Below are 27,321 nucleotides of genomic sequence, written 5' to 3'. Positions count from 1 at the left end.
AGCAGCCCTCACAAAGTTGTCATTTCCTGTTTTGTACCCTCCACATGCCCAACAACGTACAAGTTTAATGTTTAGATTTTTGGTATCACTGATCATGGCCAGAGCCTTGGACATTTGTTATTTTTAGGTTTAGCCTGCACAGATATATATGCTGATGCATTCTTTCATTTGTAAAGAGTGTGTGTTCCTGATGGACAGGTTTGAGCCCTTGAGGCATACATGAAGAGACAGAAACAATTACACTGGTGGGTGGGTCCTTTACTGGGTGGGTCTGTTAGCAAGTCTATCTAGGTTATATAAAGCCTGCAGTTGTGGCGGTTGTTTGGCCTGACAAGAGGCCCGAATCTTTGTTTGCAGTGCTTATATTGGTTTACAAATATATATAAATATATATTTTTTTTTTAGGGGGGGGTGAGTGTGCGCATAATGCCTGACCCACACCCCACTAAGCCGTGGTTTGGTGATTGCTTTATGTGTTTGCTGGTGTAGTTTTGCATTAAGGCCCTCAAAAGTGTGTTTTTGTGGGCATGGTTTCCAAATTGTTTCTTTGTCCATTCTGACCACATGTTTGTGTGCCTCAGCAGACTTTTATCTTGTTCTAGTTACTTCTAATGCCGAGTACACACGAGCGGACTTTACGGCAGACTTTGCCCGGCGGACTTTTTGACAGACTTTACGACGGACTTTCTGAATGAACGGACTTGCCTACACACAATCAACCAAAGTCCGTTGAATTCATACGTGATGACGTCCGACCGGACTAAAATAAGGAAGTTCATAGCCAGTAGCCAATAGCTGCCCTAGCATGGCTTTTTGTCCGTCGAACTAGCATACAGACGAGCGGACTTTTCGACCGGACTCGAGTCCGTCGGATAGATTTAAAACATGTTTCAAATCTAAGTCCGTCCAACTTTTGAGAAAACAAAGTCCGCTGGAGCCCACACACTATCAAATTGTCCGACGAAATCCCGTCCGCCGGGCAAAGTCTGCCGTAAAGTCCACTCATGTGTACGCGGCATAATTCTCACATGTTAGATTTACAACTGTTATAGTTTTTATGTAATGGTTTAGATGAAAATCGAGCTTCATGCTAATTCTAAACATAAGTGTTTGTTGATTTTGTTTGTGCGCTGCCTTTTTTGAGTTTGTAAAAATTTTATCTGTTTTTTCTTTTAATCCTGCACTTTAATGTTCTAGGGGTTTGGAGTGAGGAGTTCTGATCCTCAAAAATGTTTGCTATGGTTATTGGCTTGATTTGTATCAAATTTCTTTTTTGCTTTTCTAATGTGATTTGTTTAATGTGTTTAATTTTTAGTGTTCTATCCTTGTAGATTGTAAGCTCTTTTGAGCAGGGCCCTTCTAACTATATTTCCAAATGCTCGAGCATCATTTCCATGCCTTTTATTTTATTTTTTGGCCCAAGTATGTTAATGTAACAAATGTTTATACTAATGTTGAAATAAAAAGTTTATTCTTTTTTGCTTTGTTTGACTTTTGCAGACTATAAATATATGTTTTCTAAGTGCAAACTATTCATACCCCTTCAAATCTTTAGTAAATCGAGTTGCATAAAAAAGTATTTGGTTGTGCACAAATGCAAGTCCTTGAGTAGAAATGTGGGGGGGAGGGAATCCCCCCCCCACAAAAAAACAACTCTGCTCCAAAGCTGAATTTCAGTGCTCTAGTTATTCTTTTGTGGACTAGGCAAACCATGAAATCTGGCAAATGTGAATTTTCTCTAAGAAACAAATAAATAAATAAATAAAATTTGTGTCGCAACTGTGCATATTTATTCACACAGGTCGGCTTTTGACCCGGAAATGCATCGTCATAAAAGTGGAAAGGGCATACACACCCCCAGGAAATGTACTGCTGCTCAGCCTCTAACATGGCCGGGTCACTACTTTCACAAGCAGAGCTGCTACTGATATGCAAGGTAAGTGTGAGCGGTGTCTTGTTCTCTGGGTTGGGGGGATGTGCTAGTTAGCTTAGTTTATTGTGGGGGGGGGGGGAGACTGTTGAGTGTAGTGATCCTTCGCTCACATTCACTTCCTGGACATGTAGACACGTCACTGCCTCTTTCTCTGCACATTAGACTTCCTGCATTTGTACATGTTCCTGTAAATACACTGCTATGTATATATGGGCTAAGCTCATTTTTAAAGGAGCAGTGATTGTAAACAGTTGGCACAGAGCGCATGCAAATATGTGGCCTCCCAGTAGCTGGGCATTGGCAGAGTGGATGCATATTTTTCATGTAATAGTGCCAGCAGCCCCACCCCACCTCTCAGAATGGCAAACCCCTTAAAGGGCCAGTGCCAAAGGGTGAAGGATGTTTGAAGTGAAAACAGAAAAGCAAAATTTGAGATTCAAAAGAGTGTCTGGGGGGTCCCCTTCCTCTGCCTGTAAAGTGTTGCATTTGTCCTGAGTCTTGAACCTGCTGCAGCAATAATGACATATTTAAACACCAAAAAATAACATTTGAATAGTTTTCCTTGGCTGCAAGCCATTTCTGGCAGTATAACGACAAAACAAGCAGACCACGTGGCTCTCCCCACCCCCCCACCTCCCCATTGCATATCAAGCCCTTTGGGGCTTGTATGGGTTTTAACTGGAACCCCAGCCACAAATGTAGCATAAAGAAACAGCATAGGGGCCCCATACAAAATCCATACCAGTTCCTTATGTCAGAGCTAAGCCTAGCAGGCCATGGAAAGGAGGGGACCAACTGAGTGCCCCCCACTCCTGAGCTAGATCAGGCCACATGTCCTCAGCATGTGGGGTGGGGACAATGGCCACTTCCCCAGAACCATGAACGGTGGTTGTGGGGGTTTGCGGGTGTGAGGTTTACCGATATCTGGAAGCCTCCTTTAACAATGGGCCCCCCAGATCACACCCCCTTACGTGAATGATTATAGGGTACATTGTGGCCCCAAAAATTGGCCACGTCTAAAAAAACACCAAACACACAGTTTAAGTCCTTTATTTACTTTAAACTAGCAAACATCTCTTTACCCCATGTAGATGCTTTGTCAATCCCAACGCCCGTTGCACCGGCAGACCTGGAAAGGCATGCACCGTTTGGTGCTGTCACAAGGGAGCATAACCAGTTTGCCCCACCCTTTACCTATTTCTCAAATGACAGATGGAGAAGCAGACAGTTGGTGGGTAGCCTTTGCTGGTGGTGGAGCCGTTGGGATTGATGATGGATTCACATTGGTGGTATTTTTATTTTTTCCACTTTTTTAAGGGGAATGATTAGGGGTACAATGTACCCCATACTCATTCACATGGGGGGACAGGATATAGGGGTCCCCTTTTAAAGGGGGGCTTCCAGATTCTGATAAGCCTCCCACTTGCAGACCCCTGACAACCACCCCAAAGCACCCTCCCCATGTTGAGGGCATGTGGCCTAGTATGGTTCAGGAAGGAAGGGTGCTCGTCCACCCACCCTATACTGACCTCCAGGCTGCATGCTTGGATAAGGGTCCGATATGGATTTTGGGGGGACCCCACGCCAATTTTAAATTTAATTCTGGTGTGGAGTTCCCCCTAAAATCTATGCCAAACCCAAAGGGCCTAGTATAGATTGGGGGGGGGACCCTATACCAATTTTTATTAATTTTGGCATTGAGTTCCCCTTAAAATCCATACCAGACCCGAAGGGCCTGGTATGGACTGAGGGGGGGACCCCACACCATTTAAAAAACAACAATTCATAATAGCCAATGCCACATCAGCATTAGTATGGTTGTTTCCCTAATATTAATGATTTGCTAAATATTATTGTATAGAATTAAAAACATCAAACACTAGTAAATGTATTTTCTATGTATGGTTGTGCTCAGCCCAATAGGCTAGTGGTCAGCGCTTCTAGGTTCAAATCCCACAGAGGTAAACTAAAAGATTGCATTGCTGAAAAAAAGGCAAATGCCAATTAGCCACAGCAGCATATGCTGTAAATAGGCCAAGGGCAATTAGCCAACGTACCTTAGTTTGGTTGATATTATATTAACTCTTTAAATGCATGCAATGGTATGTAAGTATTCAATAACATTATGGTGTGGAAGTCCAAACACGCACTAGTTAACGGGCAGTTTACTTTTTTTTTTGGTTTATTTTAATTTGCTTGTGCACTGGTAAAATAAACACAGCTGGTGGGTGGGCTGTGATTTGAACTCATAACTTGAGTGCTAAGGAGACATCTGAGCAGACCACCAAGCCATTGTGCTAAGTACACTGAGACCTGCATAATAGTGTAGTATGATTAAAGAATGAACATAAATAATTACTGTTTTATAGTCACGAAATAAAAAAAAACATTAAAAAATGACATACAACAGATATGTAAGTGTATGTTCAATACATGTAACTGTACATAATAGCATTACTCTGTAATACTCATTCATAATTGCATTCATTAGCAAAAGAAGAAAAAAACTAGGAATACTAATTGCAATATACATCAATGGATGCACACGAGGTAGAGCACATGTCACAAAAAAAAACTTTTTCTTCACATACATGGATCATGGTTGCAGTGCAGTGCTATATAATAACTTGGTAGAAATTTGCGGAATCGCCGATTAGTACTAATTCTGAATTTACTAAGGCATGTTTGCTACTAACAGCATGATTTTTAATTTGCGCGTTCACCTAGTTGAACTCCTAATTGCCTGAAATGAGCGCTATTACATGTAATAGCACCCAGTACTTCCTGGAGCTATAGTAAATGACCCCCTGTGTGTTTACTGCCGCCGCACCTTGCTGCACCTCCCCATATATAGGAAGCATATAAGCCCCAATAGGTTTTATTGCTGTGTGTGTCTCTGTAGCAAAAATTAAGACTGGCTGCTAAAGGAAGCTCATTTGTGATTTTTTCATGACAAAGCCCAGCATTTATTCAAAATCATATTTCTACTAGACATAAATGGGAAAACTACAGAATGAGCATGAAAACACCTGTTCTGCTGTCGCTTCTAGTGCCATCTTGTCTTCCAGCAAGGGACCCTTGGGTGGCTCGGAGTAAATGTTGATACCACTCTTCCTTGCTTCTCCCTGTCCTCCCAAACAAATATAAAGTCTCAGCCTTGCAGTCCCCTGCAATCTTTTCTGAGTCTTCTCTTTCCTGCCCTGGAGTCTCTCCACCATCAACTAGTTCTTGGCTATAGAGATCTTCAGAGTTATACAGCTGGATGCATATAGGGTACTTCTTGTTCCATAGTCTCTTCTTGGCCAGCCCATATGGAAACAAAAAAACCTGTAGAAATTATAATAATGACATGTTGTATCTCCAAACTTATACCAGTTAGGAAAATGGGACACAAGTCCTACTTCACCCAAACAGCCTGCTACAATGGTTTCTACTGATCCAAACAATGTATTGTTATATGATTTTCTTGGGGAAGACATTTTTGTCCAGCAAAGTGTGAATGACTGCAATCAACTACTTGAGTATTGCGAGTGCACATAGGTCTGCGACTGTTCTGCGATTGCACGTAGGTCTGTGAGTACCTGTGTATTGTCTTGTGTACCTGTGTATTGTCTTGTTGTGTACTTGTGTATTGTCTTGAGTATTTGTGCCAGGAAGCTAGCTGTTAGGTAATTTGGACAGGGTAAAATCCCCAATCCTCACTAAATTTAATAGGTACGATGCCCGGCGGGTGTGGGGAGGCGACTCTTTGTACATCTTGCCGCATGTATGCGTTCCTTGATCATCCGATCGAGGGCGAATACTGCTGTGCAAAATGTAAGCACATTGTTTCCCTGGAAGCCCAGGTTCTGAATCTGGGGAAGCAACTGTCAGCACTGAGAAGTCCCTCCATACTAAAGGAGAGCCAGGAACGTACATGGCAGGTGCCGGCAGGGGCCAGCACAGAGGCGGGTGGAGACAAAGAGGTGCTGGCACTAGCAAAGAGTAGATGGGTGACAGTCAGGAGGGGTAGAGGGGGAAGTGCCAGGGAGGCCGATCCAGGACTGGAGCATCCCAATAAGTACGCTACTTTGAGTGACATTGGTGAAACCAGTCAGGGACCAGCACTGCTGGAGCTGAGGGACTCTCCTAGCTGCCGGGGGAAGAACTCCTCCAGTGAGAGTGGGGGGGGCAGCAAAAGGAAAGGAAAGACAGATTCTGGTGGTAGGGGACTCAATTCTTAGAAGGACAGAGAGGGCAATCTGTAACCAAGACCTGAAGCGCCGAACAGTATGTTGTCTACCGGGCGCTCGGGTTCGGCACATCACGGATCTTGTGGACAGATTACTGGGAGGGGCTGGGGAAGACCCGGCTGTCATGGTGCACGTTGGCACCAATGACAAAGTCAGAGGCAGATGGAGTGTCCTAAAGAACGATTTTAGGGACTTAGGAGCTAAATTGAGGAAAAGGACCTCCAAGGTAGTATTCTCAGGCCGAGCCACACCAGAAAGGAAGAGGGAGATTAGGAAAGTAAACAAGTGGCTGAAGAGCTGGTGTAGTAAGGAGGGGTTTGGGTTCCTGGAGGACTGGGCCGACTTCTCAGTTGGTAACCGGTACTATAGAAGGGACGGACTGCACCTAAATGAGGAGGGTGCAGATCTGCTGGGAAGGAAGATGGCCAAAAAGTTAGAGGGGTTTTTAAACTAGGCGATGGGGGGGAGGGTCCAGAGGCAGAGATAGCCAGCGCGGAAGATATTCCAGAGGGTAGTATTGGGGGCATTAGTGGTAGGTTAACCAAAGCACAAAAACACAAGGTGAGTATAGTAGCAAGTCCTAGTTGCAATCTCGAAACACCCAATACGAAGACAATATGCGACCGGTCTAAACTATGTGGCATGTTCACCAATGCCAGGAGCATGGCGGACAAGATGGGTGAACTAGAGATACTGTTGTACGAGGAGGATTTGGATTTTGTGGGAATTTCAGAGACCTGGTTCAACAGCTCTCATGATTGGCTGGCAAACATTCAAGGGTATACCCTATACCGCAAGGATAGAGAGGGTAAAAAAGGGGGAGGGGTATGCCTATATATCAAGAATAATGTACAAGTGAATGTGAGAGATGACATCACTGAGGGAGCTAGAGAGGAGGTGGAATCCTTATGGGTAGAGCTCCAAAGGGATAAAGCTAAGGGGAAAATAATACTGGGAGTATGCTATAGGCCCCCAAACCTGAGGGAGGAAGTGGAGACGGATCTCCTATCACAAATTGGAGTAGCAGCAAGGATGGGAAGTGTTGTCATAATGGGGGATTTTAATTATCCAGACATAGATTGGGCGGAGGGAACCGCGCATTCATTTAAGGCTCGCCAGTTCCTTAATGTCTTGCAGGACAATTTTATGGGTCAGATGGTAGACGCACCAACTAGAAATAAAACATTACTGGATCTACTGATTACCAACAATACAGACCTGTTCACGGATGTGGAAATGCGGGGCAATTTAGGTAACAGCGATCACAGGTCAATTAGTTTCAGTATAAATCACACAAATAGGAAACATAAAGGGAATACAAAGACACTGAATTTCAAAAGAGCCAACTTCCCTAAACTACAAACCTTGCTAAAAGGCATAAACTGGGATAAAATATTAGGAACAAAGAATACGGAGGAGAGATGGGTTTGCTTTAAGAGCATATTAAATAAGGGCATTAGCCAATGTATCCCATTGGGTAATAAATTTAAAAGAGCGAACAAAACTCCTGGATGGCTTAACTCCAATGTAAAAATGCATATAAAAGCAAAGGAGAAGGCCTTCAAAAAATACAAGGTTGAGGGATCATCCTCAGCATTCAGACTTTATAAAGAATGCAACAGGATATGTAAAGGTGCAATTAGGACAGCTAAGATAGAACACGAAAGACACATAGCGGAGGAGAGCAAACAAGAATCCCAAGAAATTCTTTAAGTATGTAAACAGTAAAAAAGGGAGGACAGACCATATTGGCCCCATAAAGAATGAGGAAGGACATCTGGTTACAAAGGATAGGGAGATGGCGAAGGTATTGAATTTATTCTTCTCCTCAGTCTTCACGAGTGAATCGGGGGGCTTCAGTAACCAAAACTGCAGTGTTTATCCTCATGACACAACACAGGAAGCACCTCCATGGTTAACAGAGGACGGAATTAAAATTAGACTTGAGAAACTTAACATTAATAAATCACCGGGACCAGATGGCTTGCATCCGAGGGTACTTAGGGAACTCAGTCAAGTGATTGCCAGACCGTTGTTCCTAATTTTTACAGATAGTCTACTGACTGGAATGGTACCAGCTGATTGGAGAAAAGCCAATGTAGCTCCTATATTTAAAAAGGGCCCAAAATACATCTCTGGGCATTACAGACCAGTTAGCCTAACAACGATAGTATGTAAACTCTTGGAGGAGATGATAAGGGACTATATACAGGATTTTAGTAATACGAACAATATCATTAGCAGTAATCAGCATGGATTCATGAAGAATCGTTCTTGCCAAACCAATCTATTAACCTTCTATGAGGAGGTGAGTTGCCATCTAGATAAAGGAAGGCCTATAGACGTGGTGTATCTGGATTTTGCAAAAGCATTTGACACAGTTCCCCATAAACGTTTACTGTACAAAATAAGGTCTGTTGGCATGGACCATAGGGTGAGTACATGGATTGAAAACTGGCTACAAGGGCGAGTTCAGAGGGTGGTGATAAATGGGGAGTACTCAGAATGGTCAGGGGTGGGTAGTGGGGTTCCCCAAGGTTCTGTGCTGGGACCAATCCTATTTAATTTGTTCATAAACGATCTGGAGGATGGGATAAACAGTTCAATCTCTGTATTTGCAGATGATACTAAGCTAAGCAGGGCAATAACTTCTCCGCAGGACGTGGAAACCTTGCAAAAAGACCTGAACAAATTAATGGGGTGGGCGACTACATGGCAAATGAGGTTCAATGTAGAAAAATGTAAAATAATGCATTTGGGTGGCAAAAATATGAATGCAATCTATACACTGGGGGGAGAACCTCTGGGGGAATCTAGGATGGAAAAGGACCTGGGGGTCCTAGTAGATGATAGGCTCAGCAATGGCAGGCAATGCCAAGCTGCTGCTAACAAAGCAAACAGAATATTGGCATGCATTAAAAGCGGCATCAACTCCAGAGATAAAACGATAATTCTCCCGCTCTACAAGACTCTGGTCCGGCCGCACCTAGAGTATGCGGTCCAGTTCTGGGCACCAGTCCTCAGGAAGGATGTACTGGAAATGGAGCGAGTACAAAGAAGGGCAACAAAGCTAATAAAGGGTCTGGAGGATATTAGTTATGAGGAAAGGTTGCGAGCACTGAACTTATTCTCTCTGGAGAAGAGACGCTTGAGAGGGGATATGATTTCAATTTACAAATACCGGACTGGTGACCCCTCAATAGGGATAAAACTTTTTCGCAGAAGAGAGTTTACCAAGACTCGTGGCCACTCATTAAAATTAGAAGAAAAGAGGTTTAATCTTAAACTACGTAGAGGGTTCTTTACTGTAAGAGCGGCAAGGATGTGGAATTCCCACAGGCGGTGGTCTCAGCGGGGAGCATTGATAGCTTTAAGAAACTATTAGATAAGCACCTGAATGACCACAACATACAGGGATATACAATGCAATACTGACACATAATCACACACATAGGTTGGACTTGATGGACTTGTGTCTTTTTTCAACCTCACCTACTATGTAACTATGTAACTATGTAACTAGGCTTGCAGAAAAACAAAACTGAATATGACTGGTTGCTGTGAGGCAGACAGTTCACATTTCAGACACTTTGATATCTGAGGCTAAATTTTTGTAATTTCTCATTCCCCTGTTTTGCAATGGCCTACTGCTTTTCATGAAGTTAGGGCAAGAGTTCATATAACAGACATCTGCATCAATGTCCTACACCATGCATTTCTAGTTCTAACAAACTTCTGGTCCTAAAGTTTAGCTGATGTGTAGGTGTGATAGCCCAGCAGAGGAGTGTGGAGAGGTGGGAGCAGCAGGGGAGTGTAGAGAAGTAAGTATATGTGGTTTGTGAGGGGTGGACTTGTAAGAGTCTTTTAAAGAAATAACACCATTAATATGCATATAACTGGATGATCTTTCACCTCTTACCTGAGCACTGGTCAAGTCACTGATCTCATGGCTAACAAATGCGACTTCTGGAATCTCCTCTCCAAAGGTGGACCTTCGAGGCAGATTGCTCTTTGGATAGCTGCGTTTTAAGGTTGTCCCTTCCAAGGTTACAAACACGGAGTGTGTGAGAGCTGGGTGATACGTCTCAGGATCGTAGGAAAACATTTCATTCATCCAGCCCTGGTGCCAAAGAAACATAATGATTATTTCCTATCATGATATTTCATTAGCTACCGTAATTGGTAAAGTAGAGCCAGCGCAGCCCAGCCCATATAGGCCAATAACCCTGTAACAGGAGATTTTATATGCTTTCTAGTGAATGAATGATAATTTTACTAATCCAGACAATCGGCCAAATACGCTGAAAAAAACAGTTTCCCCTGTTAAATGGTTTGTAAAGCAGTACACATTCTGTTGGGGTCCACAAGCAACGTCCCATTCAACAACGAAAACATAGCTGGTTTACCATATTTGGTGACAATGCCTCCCTCCACCTCAAATGGAATTATTATACCTCCTCCTAATGAACAAAGTGTATCTAAAGTCAGAACTTTTTAGTTTTAGATATATAAGGGAATGACTAGAATCACCCTCAGATTGTTTTTGTTGTCTGAATTACACTGGAGCACTTTCCTTTCTCTTCCTTTTATGGAGACTGTAATGAAAGTAAGAGGTATACAGTGCCTTCAAAAAGTATTCATACCCCTTGAAATTTTCCACATTTTGTCATGTTACAACCAAAAATGTTAATGTATTTTTGGGGATTTTATGTGATAGACCAACACAAAGTGGCACATAATTGTGAAGTTGAAGGAAAATGATAAATGGTTTTCTAAATTTTTTACAAATAAATATCTAAAAAGTGGAAAAATTATTGACAGTTCTGGATGTTAGCTTCTGCTGGCTCAGGTGGGGCCCTTTAATGTTGGAGTGCATAGACTGTGATATCTTGGGGAACAAAAAGTTCAAAAACAGATAAATAACAGGTTATCTTCAGTCAATGTGCCCTTTAAGAGTGACAGGGCAAAGCGAGCACATGCAAAGAGTTCGGAGTGTACTGTGAGCAGGGGACTTGAAGGAGTTAGTGTTAGGGTATTATGCAGAAAATGTAATTCAATTGTGTAAATAAAAGCAGCATTCTGGAAGAATAGCAGCTATGAGTGCTGTCTTTTGTCTTAGTGCTTGCTGCTTTCAGTGGAAAATGGCAGCACTGAAGTGTTCAGCTCTCTTAGGGGAACTGTGCTGGTGTGCCCTGAGTCTAAGTTGCAAAGGAAAATTACCTTTAGTCAAAGTCCTTAGCTGGGTCGGAGACCCTCCCACCATATTCTTGTGTGGCAGTCTTTAGATGTTGGTGCATTCTCTGCATGTTGGGGGGTCTCCTTAAAGCAATTGTAAATCGCTGGACTTTTTTTTTTCGTACCTGCAAGGTAAAGGCATAATGTGCTAGTATGCATTGCATACTAGCACATTATGTTAAATTTACCTTAAAACAAAGTTCTTCCAGCACTGAGATGTCAGAGCTGCAGGTGCTCCCATCTTCACACGTCTTGCTTCCGGGTTCGTGTACTCCGGCTCTGTGACTGGCTGGAGCCACAATGATGTCACTCCCACACACCGCCATTCACGGCACAGGGTTCCTTTAGCGCACATGCGCCAGTGATGTCACTGGCTGCATGTACAGTAAATATCTCCCAAACGGTGCCCGTCTAGGAGATATTTACACTACCTATAAGTAAGCCTTATTATAGGCTCACCTATAGGTAAAAGTTAGTGTTGGAAGTATACTTCCACTTTAAACAGCAAAGCAGCAGGGGTTTCGAAGAACGCGTCTTGGCAGCTGTTCTGGGTAACGAAGGCTCCTCCTTGGATTCTCTCAGTGACTTGGCACTTTGCTTAACAGTCCACCCTTTGTCTCTGATCTGGCCTTGTCAGATGTATTCCAGCCTGGACCTGGTCTAGCACACCACCTTTCTCCAACTGCCCGGTGTTCTGCCAAAAACTCCAGCTCGCCAAAATGTCCAACCACGTCACTTCCGGTGACTCCAGCATCAACAATTGGAGATTTAGACGAGTTGGCTGTTTTGACAGAACAGCGGCAGCGTATACACTACGGTACACAAGGAGTTCACTGTTTTGACAGAACACCGGGTAAGGAGGAAAAAAGTTGTCGCAGTCTTGGAGGTGGCCATGTTGTTGGTTAATATCGGGTTGACTAACAACTACTCATTATATGGTGTACAGTACTGTATACGCTGCCGCTGTTCTGTCAAAAACAGCCAACTTCTCTAAATATCCAATTATTGGTGCTGCGGAGTTACCGGAAGTAACGTGGTTGGACATTTTGGCGAGTTGGAGTTTTCGGCAGAACACCGGCTCCTTTCTGAGCTTTTAATTTTATTTTATGCCCCTCCCCTTTGCTGATACTTATGGGCCTTGTAGTTGAAACCCCAGTTTCACTGTAGGCAGAGTCTTGCTTCAGGACTACATTTCCCAGACTTCTCTGAGCACTTGTATTAGAGCTATGGCAAAGCAAACCAGTGAACACTTCCATCTCGTGCGAAAATAGAGTTCTGTGTCTTTAGTAATAATGCCCAGTGTTACATCATGAACAAGACTGTGGGAGGGAGCAGAGAGAACTGGAGGATTATGATTGGCTGCATGGACAGCCACAGTTGGTGATGACAATGGAAGACAGTAAGAGGAAGCAGAGAGAGCCCATAAAAGGAAGCAAGGCTGCAAGGGAGACTACGAGACACATAGGGAGACATGAAAGGAAAGTGCAGGAATAAGAGCCCTGAGTGTGCAGAGGTTTCTGGGGACACAATGACCCATCATTACCCAGTCTCAGGATTTTGTGGCCTGTTTTGCATCTATCTCCAGCTGGTCTACAGAGGCAGTTATTAGACTACAGACGGCTGTCAGGAGGACATCTAAAGGGCATCTGAGTAGCGAGAGTCCTTTGGCCACCCTTGTGTGTACTGAACCTGTTTATATTGTATGACCTTCCTGCTGACATTGGAACTCTATTTAAGGGGGTCCTCCTCATCCATCCATCTTCAAGCACCCTAGGATACTTTGTGAGTGTTCTTCGTCTCCGTTAAAAATACTTTCATTTGAAGGTTGAGAGCTTCCCATGCCAAAGTAAAGGACCCCACCTCTGGCAATTTTTACATATATTATTCCCCTGGCCTACAGCATTACAGATAGAGAAAATCGTTATAATTCAGTGACATTCACCTTTGTGACTTCTGTTACTATTGTTGGTAGAGTCGTTTCTCTCTCATTCGCTTATTGCATTCTGGTAGTGGCCTTCAGAGAATGAAAGCCGCTACCCATTATATTGTATTATTGAATGATACAGCTGTTAACATTTTATTGCCTTGACTGCCTTACAGTCTGTTTAACCAATACTTCTCTGCAAGGCTTTTTCCTAATGAAGCCCATTTCAGTTTCAGGGTTGGTCATCACCGGAGAAGGTAGAGAAAAATCGCACAAAATGGCCTGGTCACGAAAGAGGGTAAATCTTCCGGAGGTCAAGTGGTAATCTTATATTGTATTATACTATCTGTCCAGGGTCAGGAAAACAGAAAACAAATCACATAAATTAACGCCAACCGTCACAAGGTCAACGTCAGTGTGACAAATATAGAATCATTCAAAATTTCAGTACCCACTATGTGTGCTGTTGATTTAATTGATGTTGACACCCGTCTGTAATCAGCTAATTTAATACATTGCTGAGATACCAAAATAACCTTCCCAGCTACAAATACAGATGTCGCCTAATCGGTGTTTAACAAACAATCCAGCTCATGATGTTACAAAATGAAATAAAAGAAAGTATGGACCTACTGCACACCGGGGATCTACTGCAACCAATCTATTCTTCCTTCATGGCTTAGCCAGTACAAATATGAGATCTGCAATCTGATTGGTTGCTGTGGATGCCCTGGTGGGTGGATGCCTTACTTCCTCCTCCACAATATTAATACTACAATACAAGTGCCTGTGACGAACCCCCGTACTCAAGATGTCCGCCGTAAATGCTTCCTCTGTCCGGTACCACAAAATCCAAGACCCCTTAGCTTTCTTATTTACTAGTCGTAGCTCAGTGTAGGGTAAAACATCAGACCACACCAGTCTTGGAGTACATCAAGAATAGCCTTTTATTTGAGATCTCACACAAATATATACAGCTTGTTGACAATACAAATTGTAACCAGAAACCTAATTAACATGATGTAATTATCTAATCCTTTAGACAGCCTAGGTGACTAAGAGACATGACCTTTACGACAGACATGCCGTCTTTTAGTTCAGAAGACACAATCAACATTATCATAAATCAACACATCTCCTCTATACAATAGCAAGGTTAATTAGCAAAAACAAAAATGGGTGAAATACTCTTAGAAGTAGACAACAGGAGACCCAGGGCTTTCCAGTTCTCATTAATCAGCATTCCTTTCACATACATCTGCGTATGAGTCCCAAGCATGCAGAGACCATCATGGCCTCCTTAATAATCTCCTTTTGCATTACATAACAGAGTATCTTCCTAAATGCTTGTAGCTTCCTCAAATGTCAGGGCCTATAGTCAGTAGGCAAAAGGCTTGTATTCAGTCCTCTCCAAAAGCCTCTGTCCCGGCTAGGTCTGTCACACATCTCCCCTTTCAGCAGGAGACTAACGCAGGAGGAGACCCCAGACGGGTTGACTCTGAAGTTAGTCCATAGTTCCAGTCCCCTGGTGCCTGTCTCCACACAGTACCCCAAACAAATTGTCCCAAACATTACCCAGCCAACCTCTGCCTCTCTCAGAGAACATGCCCGCCACTGGGTACAGGCCTGGACTGGCCCTTCTGCCTGGAGTCCTTTCAGCCGCTGGAGAGAAGACAGGGTGACTGGGCTCACTCTGTCATGCTGTTGGGGATCTGGGCCGACTGCCCAGCATCCCTGGGGTATACAAGTGGGGACTGAAGTCCCATCCAATTTTAGTAGGTGAAAATCCCCCAGTGCTTGCAAAGCATGGTTGACATCCTCCTGTCTCAGTGCCGCACCATTTTCTGGGGTTGTGTCAGTGAAGACCAAAGTCCCATCCACTACAGGAACTCCCTCTTCTGTTAGTTGAGGGCAGAGGCCAGCAGCACTCTACCCAGTTGCCAGCCCTTCTGCTGGGCTGCTGCGAGTGGAGACCGCAGTCTCATCTACCAATATCAGCTCAAGCTGCAGTTATGAGGTGCCGATTGCATTCCCTCCTTGGGTCCTGATCTGCTGCTCGGGAGTGACCACTACCTCCTCACCCTGGGCCTCCAGAACTGCCACAGGCGTGGGGCAGAAGTCTTGGACCCTCTGTCCGTTTGCCAGCGCTTTAGCTGGGTTGGTGTCATCATTCTGGGGCGCCGTCTGCTGCTGGACAGTGGGGCCGATCGCCCCAGCTTCCTGAAGCTGTAGAGACACTGTAGGTGCTAAGCAGAGGCCATCGGCGCTCTGCCTTGTTGCCAGTGATTCAGCTGGAAGTAGAAGCTTTACTACCTCACCTTGTCACTGGAGAGAGGGGCCAACTGCCCCGGCTCCTTGTAGCTCCACAGTTGTTGCTGGTGCTGGGCAGAGGTTGGTAGCACTCTGCCCTGTTGCCAGCACTTCTGCTGGGAATTCCACATCCTCCGCCCCGGTAACTGTTGGGGCAGGAGTCTGGCTTCCTCCACTCCCAAACTGTGTAGCTGCCATTGGGGAGGTGAGCCGGCTGCTTCCTTTTCCATTCCCTCATCTGGCTGCTGGGACGACATGTCTGTGGTACTGTCTCCCAGGTGCACGTATCTTTGCTGGGGAGGAAAGACCGCTTCCTCCACCCTGGCCAACTGTTGGGGAGGGACAACGAACACCTCCTCTCCCTTCTCCCCCTGTATCCTGCTCTGCTGCTGGGAAGTGACCACCTCCTTCTCACCCTGAGCCTCCGGAATCGCCACAGATGTGGGGCAGAGGCCTTGGACCCTCTGTCCGGTGGCCAGAGCTTCAGCTGGGAAAGTTCCTTGTAACTCCACAGATACTGCTGTTGGTGCTGGGCAGAGCACAGTGAAGTTTGGCCCTAATACCAGCTCTTCTGCTGGGGGCTCACAAGGTTGTTCTTCCTCAGCAGAAGTCTATCAAATCCCCTCTCTCTGCAACTTGTGTCTGGGGATAGAGGTTCACCATCTGTCTGTGGAACCCAGAAGATGCTATCGGTGCTGAGCAGAGGTTAGCAGAGCTCTGCCCTGTAGTCAGCACTTCAGCTTTGGGGATGGCAATCTCCAGATTTTCCACTGCCGATTCTCTGGCATGCTGCTGGACAGGCACATTCCTCCATCCAACCTCGTCTTGTGCAGAAACAGGTTCGTCAAGGTCAGTCAGCACTTGCAGCATCTGCCATAAGACCAGTGGGGCAGGTAGGCAAAGCACACTATTACTCTGCCACATTGCCGACTCTTCAGCCAGGATTTCAGAGTTGTCAACTGGTGTTTCCTGATAGTCCCAGGCAAAGGGAGCCCCACTCTGCTGCTAAGTAAAGTCTAGCAGCTCCATCTGAATTCCTCTTCCATGGTGGCTGGTATCTGTACCTCTCCTCTCCTGCTATCCAGACCTTGGATCCAGGTGATGGTTTGGATGTGTTCACAGCAAGGAAGCATGATCCCACTGTTGCCAGCCAATTGTGATGGACCCCCGTACTCAAGATGTCCGCCGCAAATGCTTCCACTGTCCGGTACCACACAATCCAAGACCCCTTAGCTTTCCCATTCACTAGTCATAGCTCAGTGTAGGGTAAAACATCAGTCTTGGAGTACATCAGGAATAACCTTTTATTTGAGATCTCACACAAATATATACAGCTTGTTGACAATACAAATTGTAACCAGAGACCTATTTAACATGAGTTAATTATCTAATCCTTTAGACAGCCTACGTGACTAAGAGACATGACCTTTAGGACAAATATGCCATCTTTTAGCTCAGAAGACACAATCAACATTATCATAAATCAACACAGAACTCTATACAATAGCAAGGTTAATTAGCACAAACAACAATGGGTGAAATACTCTTAGAAGTAGACAACAGGAGACCCAGGGCTTTCCAGATCTCATTAATCAGCATTCCTTTCACATACATCTGCGTATGAGTCCCAAGCATGCAGAGACCATCATGGCCTCCCTAATAATGTCCTTTTGCATTACATAACAGAGTATTTTCCTAAATGCTTGTAGCTTCCTCAAATGCCAGGGCCTATAGTCAGTAGGCAAGAGGCTTGCATTCAGTCCTCTCCAAAAGCCTCTGTCCCAGCTAGGTCTGTCACAGTGCCTAAATACTGCAAACTAGAACTTAAAGAGGTTGTAAACCCGATTTAAAAAAAAACTGTATGACAAAGGCATAATGAGCTAGTATGCATCGCACACTGCTGAGATGGCTGACATCTTCCCCAGTGTTTCTTCCGGGTTCGCGGGCTCCAGCGCTGTGATTGGCTGGAGTCACAATAACGTCACTACCGCGCATGCATGCGGGATCCGCCCGGTCACTGCACAGGTCCCTGAAGAAACGCCACGAGCGGGCTGTTCCTTCAGAGCGCATGCACCGATGCCATCGGCGGTGGCTTATATAGTAAATATCCCCAAAACGGTGCAGGTTTAGGAGATATTTACAGCACCTACAGGTAAGCCTTATTATAGGCTTACCTGTAGGCATACCGCCCAACTTTCTGAAATGGGAATGAGGGACACCTATTAACAAAAGTATGTAGGCATAGGACACACCCCTGCCACACCCCCTTAAAGGAGAATTGCACAAAAAAATGATTGGTTAAACCCACAAGTACTTTTTTTTTATCACTACTATTCCTTTATATTGGCTTCTTGAATTTACAAATGCAGCAAATTAGAATTTGGATGAAAGGTTTAGCCCTTTACTTCCTCTTTAAAGCAGACAAAACAGTAAAAACTGCAAACAGGAAGGCTTTTTATTGCAGAAAAGATGTCTCTTTTGCAAGGCACAGGCAGATGCAAAAGACACATTCAGCTCTGTATTACATAATTATGTGGTTTTATACATAAGCAGCCTTTCGAGATCCACTGTTATCAGCCTTTTGCAATCACTGTACGTCAGAGCTCAGAGCAGAAGACGGAGAACCATCACAAGCAACCAATCAGTTGTACTGCAGTATTCATGTGCTAACAAGAAGCATGCTGATAGGAGGAGAGAGCAGACTGATGCCCTGTACACACGATCGGACATTGTTTCGGACATTCCGACAACAAAATCCATGGATTTTTTCCGACGGATGTTGGCTCAAACTTGTCTTGCATACACACGGTCGCACAAAGTTGTCGGAAAATCCGATCGTTCTGAACGCGGTGACGTAAAACACGTACGTCGGGACTATAAACGGGGCAGTAGCCAATAGCTTTAGTCTCTTAATTTATTCTGAGCATGCGTGGCACTTTGTGCGTTGGATTTGTGTACACACAATCGGAATTTAACCGATCGGATTTTGTTGTCGGAAAATTTTATATCCTGCTCTCAAACTTTGTGTGTCGGAAATTCCGACAGAAAAAGTCCGATGGAGCCCACACACGATCGGAATTTCCGACAACACAATCCGATCGCACTTTTTCCGTCGGAAAATCCGACCGTGTGTACAGGGCATGACAGAGAGAGTTGCTTAGCCTTTCGCTGTCCAGTCATGGAGGGGGGAGAACAAAACCTGTAAATAGTACTTAAAGCGGAACTTCAGTCATTTTTTCATCTTTTCATCTATTATATCTTCTGCATGCCTTACTTCATATACAGACTGTTTATTGTTTTGGGTTTAGTAACACTTTAAGTCTGCAGTACATCCATCAAGCTTATTCTTCAGCCATTGTCTTAGCTGCATTGCTAGCCATACATGCACCAATAAACAATCCATAAATAATCCAATCCTTCCAACGTTCTTTTGCTTGAAAATAATCTTTTAGTAAGCCATAGCAAGAGATAAGCTAGGTCTAATTTGTTTGATTTCTGAAATATACAGTTCTTCCATAAGCACAATTATTATGTTGAACGATCGTATTCTTACATGTATAGGAAGGATGAGAATATAATCCGAGCATACACATAAACTCATTCTTATTGTACTGTGTACATCCTAAACCTGGAAGTCCCTCTTTTGATGTTGTGATCGTAATGCGGCTGGCAATGAGGTAACATCTCCTAATATACGCTGGCAGCACACGGTGTACCCTGATAACAATGTCGCCCCTATCTGCAGTGCCAACAATAGCGCCACCCACCCACCTCTGCAGCTGTTCCGAACAATTGTTAAATTGCATTTCACAGAAAAGGCGGTGAAGCGATTGAAAATGTGCAGTCATCCTCTGAATGATTACTCGCCAAACTATATTTCATGTTCTAGAGGATGAACTGCTTTGAGGGCATTTTAATATAACAGAATAAGCCCATCTATGACGCACACAACACTGACATTTGCTCACCATATCTGTGACATTAGGACACAGACAGGGGTTGCGGTAAACTAGATGACTCAAAGGTTGAAGCATCTGACCATCACATTTACCTATACCATTAAAGTGTAATTCCACTTTTCTTGAGGAAAAACATTCCCCTGACTAGGAGATGACATCTTCTGTGCTGTATTTTAGTGTATTGTTAGTAATAGTGCAGTTAAAGTGATACTAAAGTCTCTTTTTTTTTTTTTCGTTAAAAAAAACCACATGTTTTACATACCTCCTCTGTGCAGTTGGTTTTGCACAGAGCAGCGCTGATCCTCCTCTTCTCAGGTCCCTCTTCGCTGCTCCTGGCCCCTCCCTCCTGTTGAGTGCCCCCACAACAAGCAGCTTGCTATGGGGGCACCTGAGCCGAGCCACAGCTCCCTGTGTCCATTCAGACATGGAGCCGCGACCCGGCCCGTCCCCAGGGTAGCCATCAGAAATTTTGGGGCCCCTTACACAGCTTTAGGCCTGGACCCCACGGGGCCAACCCCAATATTCCCAAGGGCCCGCCCACTGGTCTTCCCACTGAAACCACCCACTGTCCATCCCACGAGTCCTTCGGTGCACCCTCTTTTATTTTAACACTCTTACACCTTAATATATGAAAAGTGGTTCTGGGGCGTGGGTGGGAACGCATTAAGGTGAAAAACCTTAAAGTGTTCCTAAACCCAGGACTCTGCATTCACTATATCTCATCTCCCACAGTACACAGAACATGGAAATGCAATTATTTTAGTAAATATTAACCGATAAATATCTTTTCTCATCAGCAGTTAGAGCAATCTTGTGACTTCTATCAGTGTCCAGTCAAGCACTGGTTAAAGCTTGTAGGAGGAGTTTTCTGACTGTCCTATGAGACTGCAAGACCCCTGACCCTCTGTCTGGACAGTGCTGATTGGCCCTGTGCTGATCACATGAACTCTCCCAAGAAAAAAAAACCTCTCTAGCAATACACACCAAACTGAGCATGTGCAGACTGACTCCATAGACTCTTTGTTAGCAGGAAATTATCAGGGGACAGAGGAAAGAGGGGAGGATCAGAGAAGACAGGATCAAACAGCCTTTTTACACAATGCAGAGGATTAACCCCTTAGGTTCCACAGTGAGTATAACAAGCATTCTTTACTGCATATACACACTGATTTTACTGTTTAGTAACACTTTAAGGCTTTATAACCACTTTAATGAACTGGATTGGTAGCAGCATTATATACTTTACCATAGTTGTTGTAGATTCCTACCTTTTGTTATTTTTAAAGAAATAGCTGTTTGTTTGTCTGTGTCCATGTGTGAAGTGATTGTGAATGAGTTTGTAATCAATCATCTGCTGCACTTGCAGGGTTCTAACGAGGAAAGTTGCGTGGTCTGCATCCCTTTAGACATAATTTCCATGGGAGTATATCATCAAAAAACTACATTTTGCAGGGGATGCTAAAAATATGACTTGTATCTTAGTGCAGACTTTTGGAAAAACCAGTAAGCCAATCACACAAACAGAAAATTACATTTCTCCAGGCTGCCATATTGCATATCATTTTACAGAAAATCTGCTGCAGATTGAAAAGGAAAGGTAATTTTTAATAACGTTCAATTACAATATGTCGCATTTATATATATATATATATATATATATATATATATATATATATATATATATATATATATATATATATATATATATATATATATATATATTTTTTTTTTAATATTTTTCCCCCTACAAACTATGATTGCATTTGCAGATGTGCTACAATCAATGCAATGTACATAGATCACCCACAGGGGAATGTATTTTTCTCATCAAAAGTGGAATTTTTCTTTAAGCAATTGGATCAGCTTGATAGCCAGGCAACTAGAATTTTAACAAGCAGGGGTCAGCAGTGACATTTTAACTGCATTATTGCAAACAATACACTAAAATAAAGCCCAGAATGAGGCCTATATCACAATTACAGCTGTATTGTTTGCATTAGAGTTGCACGATTTTGGCTAAAATGAGAATCACGATTTTTTTGCTTAGAATAAAGATCACGATTCTCACGGTGTAACATCATCTTTCACATTATACAAAAAAATTGGGCTAACTTTACTGTTTAGTTTTTTTTCTTTAATTCATTAAAGTGTGTTTTTTTAAAAAAAAAAAAGACCACTGCGCAAATACGGTGTGACATAAAATATTGCAACAACCTCTGCTAAAAAAAAATATATATATCATCCTTGGGTGTTCCAAGTAATTTTCTAGCAGAAAATAATGATTTTTACATTTTATTTATAATGTCAGAAAAGGTTTGGTCTTTAAATGGTTAAACTTCCTTCATTTACATGCTGGAGTTCTTTCCTTTGATAAAAGAAAGAAAAGATACTTTGTTTCTACTTATTTGTGTGATGTGATTAAACTTGCCAGGCTGCCCAGATTTTTTTTTTCTCTCTGCACTTGTTAGAAAGAATCGTGACATGCTGTTTTGAAGATCGGGAAGTGAAAAAGATTGCGATTTCGATTCTTAACGATTAATCGTGCAGCTCTAGTTTGCATATGTTAATATGTTAATATTTTACATGAAGGTGTCATCACCTAGTCAGAGGATAAAAACCTTATATTGTTAGAGGTTAAAGAGTTTTCAATTAATATATATTTAGGAGGACTTTAAACGTACCAAAGAATACTAGTAGAAGCTTTCAAAAACATAATTGTTTTAATACAAAAAAATGCATGGAAATACAGTATATATTAGACTAAAGATATCTACACTATATTAACAAAAGTATTGGGACGCCTGCCTTTACACACTTTAATGGCATCCCATTCTTAGTCCGTTGGGTTCAATATTGAGTTGGCCCACCCTTTGCAGCTATAACAGCTTCAACTCTTCTGGGAAGACTGTCCACAAGGTTTAGGAGTGTGTCTATGGGAATGTTTGACCATTCTTCGAGAAGCGTATTTGTGTGGTCAGGCACTGATGTGGACGAGAAGGCCTGGCTCACAGTCACCGCTCTAATTCATCCCAAAGGTATTCTATTGGTTGAGATCAGGACTCTGTGCAGGCCAGTCAAGTTCCTCCACCCCAAACTCGCTCATTAATTTCTTTATGGACCTTGCTGTGTGGTCCAAATGATTTGGTGGAGGGGGGATTATGATGAGGGTTTGTTTTTCAGGGGTTGGGCTTGGCCCCTTAGTTCCAGTGAAGGGAACTCTTAAGGGGTCAGCATACCAAGACATTTTGGACAATTTTTATGTTCCCAACATTGTGGGAACAGTTTGGGGATGGCCCCTTTCTATTCCAACATGACTGCACACCAGTGCACAAAGCAAGGTCCATAAAGACATAGATGAGCAAGTTTGGGGTGGAGGAACTTGATTGGCCTGCACAGAGTCCTGATCTCACCCCAATAGAACACCTTTGGGATGAATTAGAGCGGAGACTGCGAGCCAGGCCTTCTCGTCCACATCAGTGCCTGACCTCACAAATGCACTTCTGGGAGAATGGTGAAACATTCCCATAGAAACACTCCTAAACCTTGTGGACAGACTTCCCAGATGAGTTGTATCTGCAAAGGGTGGGCCAACTCAATATTGAACCCTACAGACTAATGCCGCGTACACACGGTCGGATTTTCCGATGGAAAATGTTGGATGTGAGCTTGTTGTCGGAAAGTCTGACCATGTGTATGCTCCATCAAACATTTGCTGTCGGACTTTCCGCCAACAAATGTTGGCTAGCAGGTTCTCAAACTTTCCGCCAACAAAACTTTGTTGTCAGAATTTCTGATCGTGTGTACAGAAGTCCGTCGCAAAAAAGTTCACGCATGCTCGGAATCAAGCAGAAGGAGCCGCACTGGCTATTGAACTTCCTTTTTCTCGGCTCGTCGTATGTCTTCTACGTCACCGTGTTCCCACGTTCATAATTGTTGGCCAACATTTGTGTGACCGGGTGTATGCAAGACAAGTTTAAGCCAACAACCTTCGAACAAAAATCCACGGTTATGTGTGCGGAAAGTCCGATCGTGTGTACTGGGGCATAAGACTGGGTAGCCATTAAAGTTCATGTGCATGTAAAGGCAGGCATTCCAATACTTTTGGTAATATCGTGTATATAAAGACAGTAAGGGGATGAGTTTGTCTAGTGCTGAGGGTGAAGATGCACTGCAGCCTCCTTCCCCATTGCTAATGTAGCCCGAGTAAAGCCTTGCCCACCACCCTGGGAATCACAGAGAGAGAGAGAGAGAGAGAGAAAAGATAAGGACTGCTGTGCCTCCTGGGAATGACAAAAAGCCTGCTGGGAGAAATTGGGACTGATGGGAGATGTATTCTCCACATTGTGACACAGTCCTGTAGAAGGAGCAGCCGGAACTACATTTCCCAGTGTGACTAGGGAGAGCAGGCAGAGTGAGGAGGAAAAAGAGAATGGAGGGCCCAAGTGGAGAGAGTGCAACACATGGAGAGACAGAGGTTGCAGGCACACCCAGTGGAGTGTGCTGCAGACTGTGGCAAGAAGCAGAAAAGGATCTCTGACTGGCTACTACTGGAGAGAATGGTCACAGAACACAGGCATAGGGCTCCAGGCTTCACACCTGCCTGTATGGACTGCACTGCTGCAGGGAGACCTGCTTTCCAATCTGTTTACTGTTGTGATGCTACAGGACCCAAAGAGGGCAAACGCTAAGTGCTGAGACCTGTGTTGCCCAATCCTGCTGTGTGCTTCTTGGTGTGAAGACCGAGGAGCTGCCCTTACTGTCTTGGAGTGCTGCCCACCAGGACCTGTGTGCGAAAAAGCTGCTGTGCACTCTGAGTAAAACTGCTGTGGATGACTGTTAGAGCGCAGTGTGACAGCGGTAGCTGTCAATGCCGACATAAAGCCCCGAGCTGCTGGTTGCCAGCCACTGATCTGGAGCGTGTATGCCATGAAGGGAGCTTGGCTTGCCACGTGGTGCCCCCCCCCCCAGGTGTGACAGTGCTGAGCCCAAGGTGGCTTTCCCTTCTGCAACAATTATCTCCTGCGCATGAGTGAGATAACCCAATAGGAAGTATTACTTTATTCTCTTAAAGCCTTGCTGCCAGTGCCAGGACAAGGTCATCTAGAGCCCAGGGTGAGCATGCCAAACATGTGCCCCTGTTCAAGATGTATGAGCATTATGTGCCAGCCAAAATCCCCCCCCCCCAAAAAAAAATTGAGCACTAATCTACATGCTTACTCCATTAGCATAAATTCCCCCAGTACAAATCCCCCCTGCTGAAATTGCCCCTCCTAGCACAAATCCTCTGTCCCTCAAATTTCCCCTCCTAGTACAAATCCCCCCCCCCCCCCCCATTCCCCCAACAGGCCTATGGTTAACATTCCATAAAAAAACAAGAGTTTTTGCATGGCATAGATACAGTTTAAGAAGATGTCCTTGATAACTAGACATGTGCAATTGCTTTTGTTCCGAGTTCATTTTTTAACGAATTTCGACAAATTCGTTAATTCAGAAATATCCGAATTAACAAAAACCCGTCAAATTTTTCTGAATATTCGAGAAAATTAGAATATTCGAAAATTTGTAAATTCGAAAATCCGAAAACTCGAAAATTCGAAAATCTAAAATAATAACTAACTAATAATAACTAATAAATTATAGGTATTGGAATTTCCTTTCAAATTTGGCTGTTAGTGAACGTAACGAATAAGTTACGAATTATCCGAAATAACAAATGGAACGTAACAAATTAATAATAATAAATAATAATAATAAAATGTTTTTAATATTATTATTGTTATTTATTATTATGAATCTTATTATTTTATTATTATTAATAATTTCATTATTTATTATTAATTCATTCCATTCCATTTGTTTAGATGCGGCAATCGTTATTTTGGATAATTTGTGACTTCCAATAAATTCGTATTCGTTAAGTTCACTAACAGCCAAATTTGAAAGGAAATTCCAATACCTATAATTTAATAGTTAGTTATTATTAGTTAGTTTGTTATTCTTTCTTATTTTTCAGATTTTCTTTCTTATTTTTGGATTTTCTAATTTTTGAATTTACAAATTCTGAATTTTCGAATTTACGAATTGTAATCATAACGAATGAACCAAAAAACTAAAAAAAACCCAAAACGAATGAAACGAAAACAAAATTTTTTTTTTGCAGTGCACGTCTAATGATAATGCAAGGAGTGGGCAGCCGAAAACGCACTGGACGGATGCAAATACCCTCGTATGCTCAAGTGTTTTTTTTGATCACAGGGGGATAGTTCACTGTGAGTTCATAGAACATGGTACAACGGTCAACCAACATTGGTACTTGGAAATTCTGAAAAAAGGTTATGGAGGAAAAAGACTGGAACTCTGGCCTGACAAGTATATTCTCCACCATGACAATGTGCCTGCACCATCTTTTTATATTCATTCCATTCTGAGAAATAAAATTGTCACACCTCATATACCTTTGCCCATGGTTGGTCTTTGTGTACTTAGATGTGCTTGGTTTTAATATGCATCTCTGTATAATAAAATTATGTTTTGTATTAGTGCTTGTACTAGTATTCTTTTGTTCTTTCAAAATCACTAAATATACAGTACAGGTGCTCCCCTAGTTACAAACATCCGACTTACAAAAGACTCCTACTTACAAACGGAGGGAGACAACAGGAAGTGAGAGGAAATCTACCCCTAGGCAGGGAAATTCACTCCTGTAAGGGTTATTATGGGAAAAAGGTGTCTCCACTGATGCTTTATCACCATGGCTTGTTTCCACAACAACCCATTCTGTAATTGGGACAGAAAGTGAGGTGAAATCTTCTGAACAGGGGCACAGACAGCAAAACAAACGTTACAGGGGTGTTAACCCTTCCCTATGCTATCCAAAAAGCGTAAAAATAGTTTTTTTTGCAGGAGTCTTTAGGTTTCTCTCTATAAACACTTTTGGAATTCTCCATAAACTCCAGGCTTTCACTTTCTTCTAACTTTCCATAACTTGGAAAACTGTTCTTTGTATCAAAAAAACCTTGGTTGGTCCTTCTGTTGACTTGTTGGGGACTCCTGGCAAGAAACATTTGGGGCATAGCTATATATTTAGGGCTCAGTGTTGGCTCCTCACTGATAATTTTGGTAAGCATGCTTAAAGGGTTCTTGCATGGCTTCTGACAACCTTCTCTTGGTGTCCTCCAACTTGGCTTCTACTTCCTGTATGTTGAAAAACATACCTTTGCTTTCTAAAGGTGACATGCTAGGTGAGGATGGAGCTGTCCTAGAGTCTACATTTTTGCTTCTGGGTTGGGTATCTGCTTTCACAGATGAACATTCAGCTTAGAGTCTGACTTGGACTGCGATACCTCTGTTTCAAGTCAGGAAATTTCAGTGGAGAGCTACACTTAAAAAATTTACTTGTTCCGACTTACAAACAGATTCAACTTAAGAACAAACCTACAGAGTCTATCTTGTTTGTAACCCGGGGACCGCCTGTATATTGATTGGAAATTAGTAAATTAGTAGTTTCAGGGATGATGGTACCTAAAACAATATTGACTGACAATATATCCATATACTTTCAAATAATACCGTTTGAAGAGTGCATTTACTGTGCTTTGCAAAACCTACTTTATCAATGTAGAAAGTATCCATCAAGCGCTAAAGACTGTTGATTGGCTTTAAGGGCCAGTTCACATCTGAATCGCACAGGCACACGCACAGCGAGCCCTAAAAGGTTACAATTGAAGT

At 43.1% G+C, this 27,321-nt stretch overlaps 1 protein-coding gene and 1 long non-coding RNA gene across 2 annotated transcripts in view; one reads left to right on the top strand and one right to left on the bottom strand.

Annotated features, from left to right (window-relative positions):
- Nucleotides 1-27,321, bottom strand: part of LOC141148742 (testis-expressed protein 2-like) — a 102,859-nt gene that overhangs the window by 42,915 nt on the left and 32,623 nt on the right. The window contains exons 3-4 of the mRNA XM_073636451.1: nucleotides 10,085-10,285; nucleotides 4,963-5,260 (exon numbers count right to left, since the gene is read on the bottom strand). Of these exons, the coding sequence (XP_073492552.1) occupies nucleotides 4,963-5,260; nucleotides 10,085-10,285 (499 nt within the window). The remainder of the gene's footprint in view (nucleotides 1-4,962; nucleotides 5,261-10,084; nucleotides 10,286-27,321) is intronic.
- LOC141148744 (uncharacterized) lies at nucleotides 1,831-26,043 on the top strand. Its single transcript, XR_012245248.1, has 3 exons — nucleotides 1,831-1,936; nucleotides 13,555-13,645; nucleotides 25,754-26,043. It is a non-coding gene; the product is annotated as an uncharacterized lncRNA (long non-coding RNA).

Source organism: Aquarana catesbeiana, linkage group LG06, assembly GCF_042186555.1.
Source record: "Aquarana catesbeiana isolate 2022-GZ linkage group LG06, ASM4218655v1, whole genome shotgun sequence".
Classification (NCBI taxonomy): domain Eukaryota; kingdom Metazoa; phylum Chordata; class Amphibia; order Anura; family Ranidae; genus Aquarana; species Aquarana catesbeiana.
This window is presented reverse-complemented; position numbering and strand designations above follow the sequence as displayed.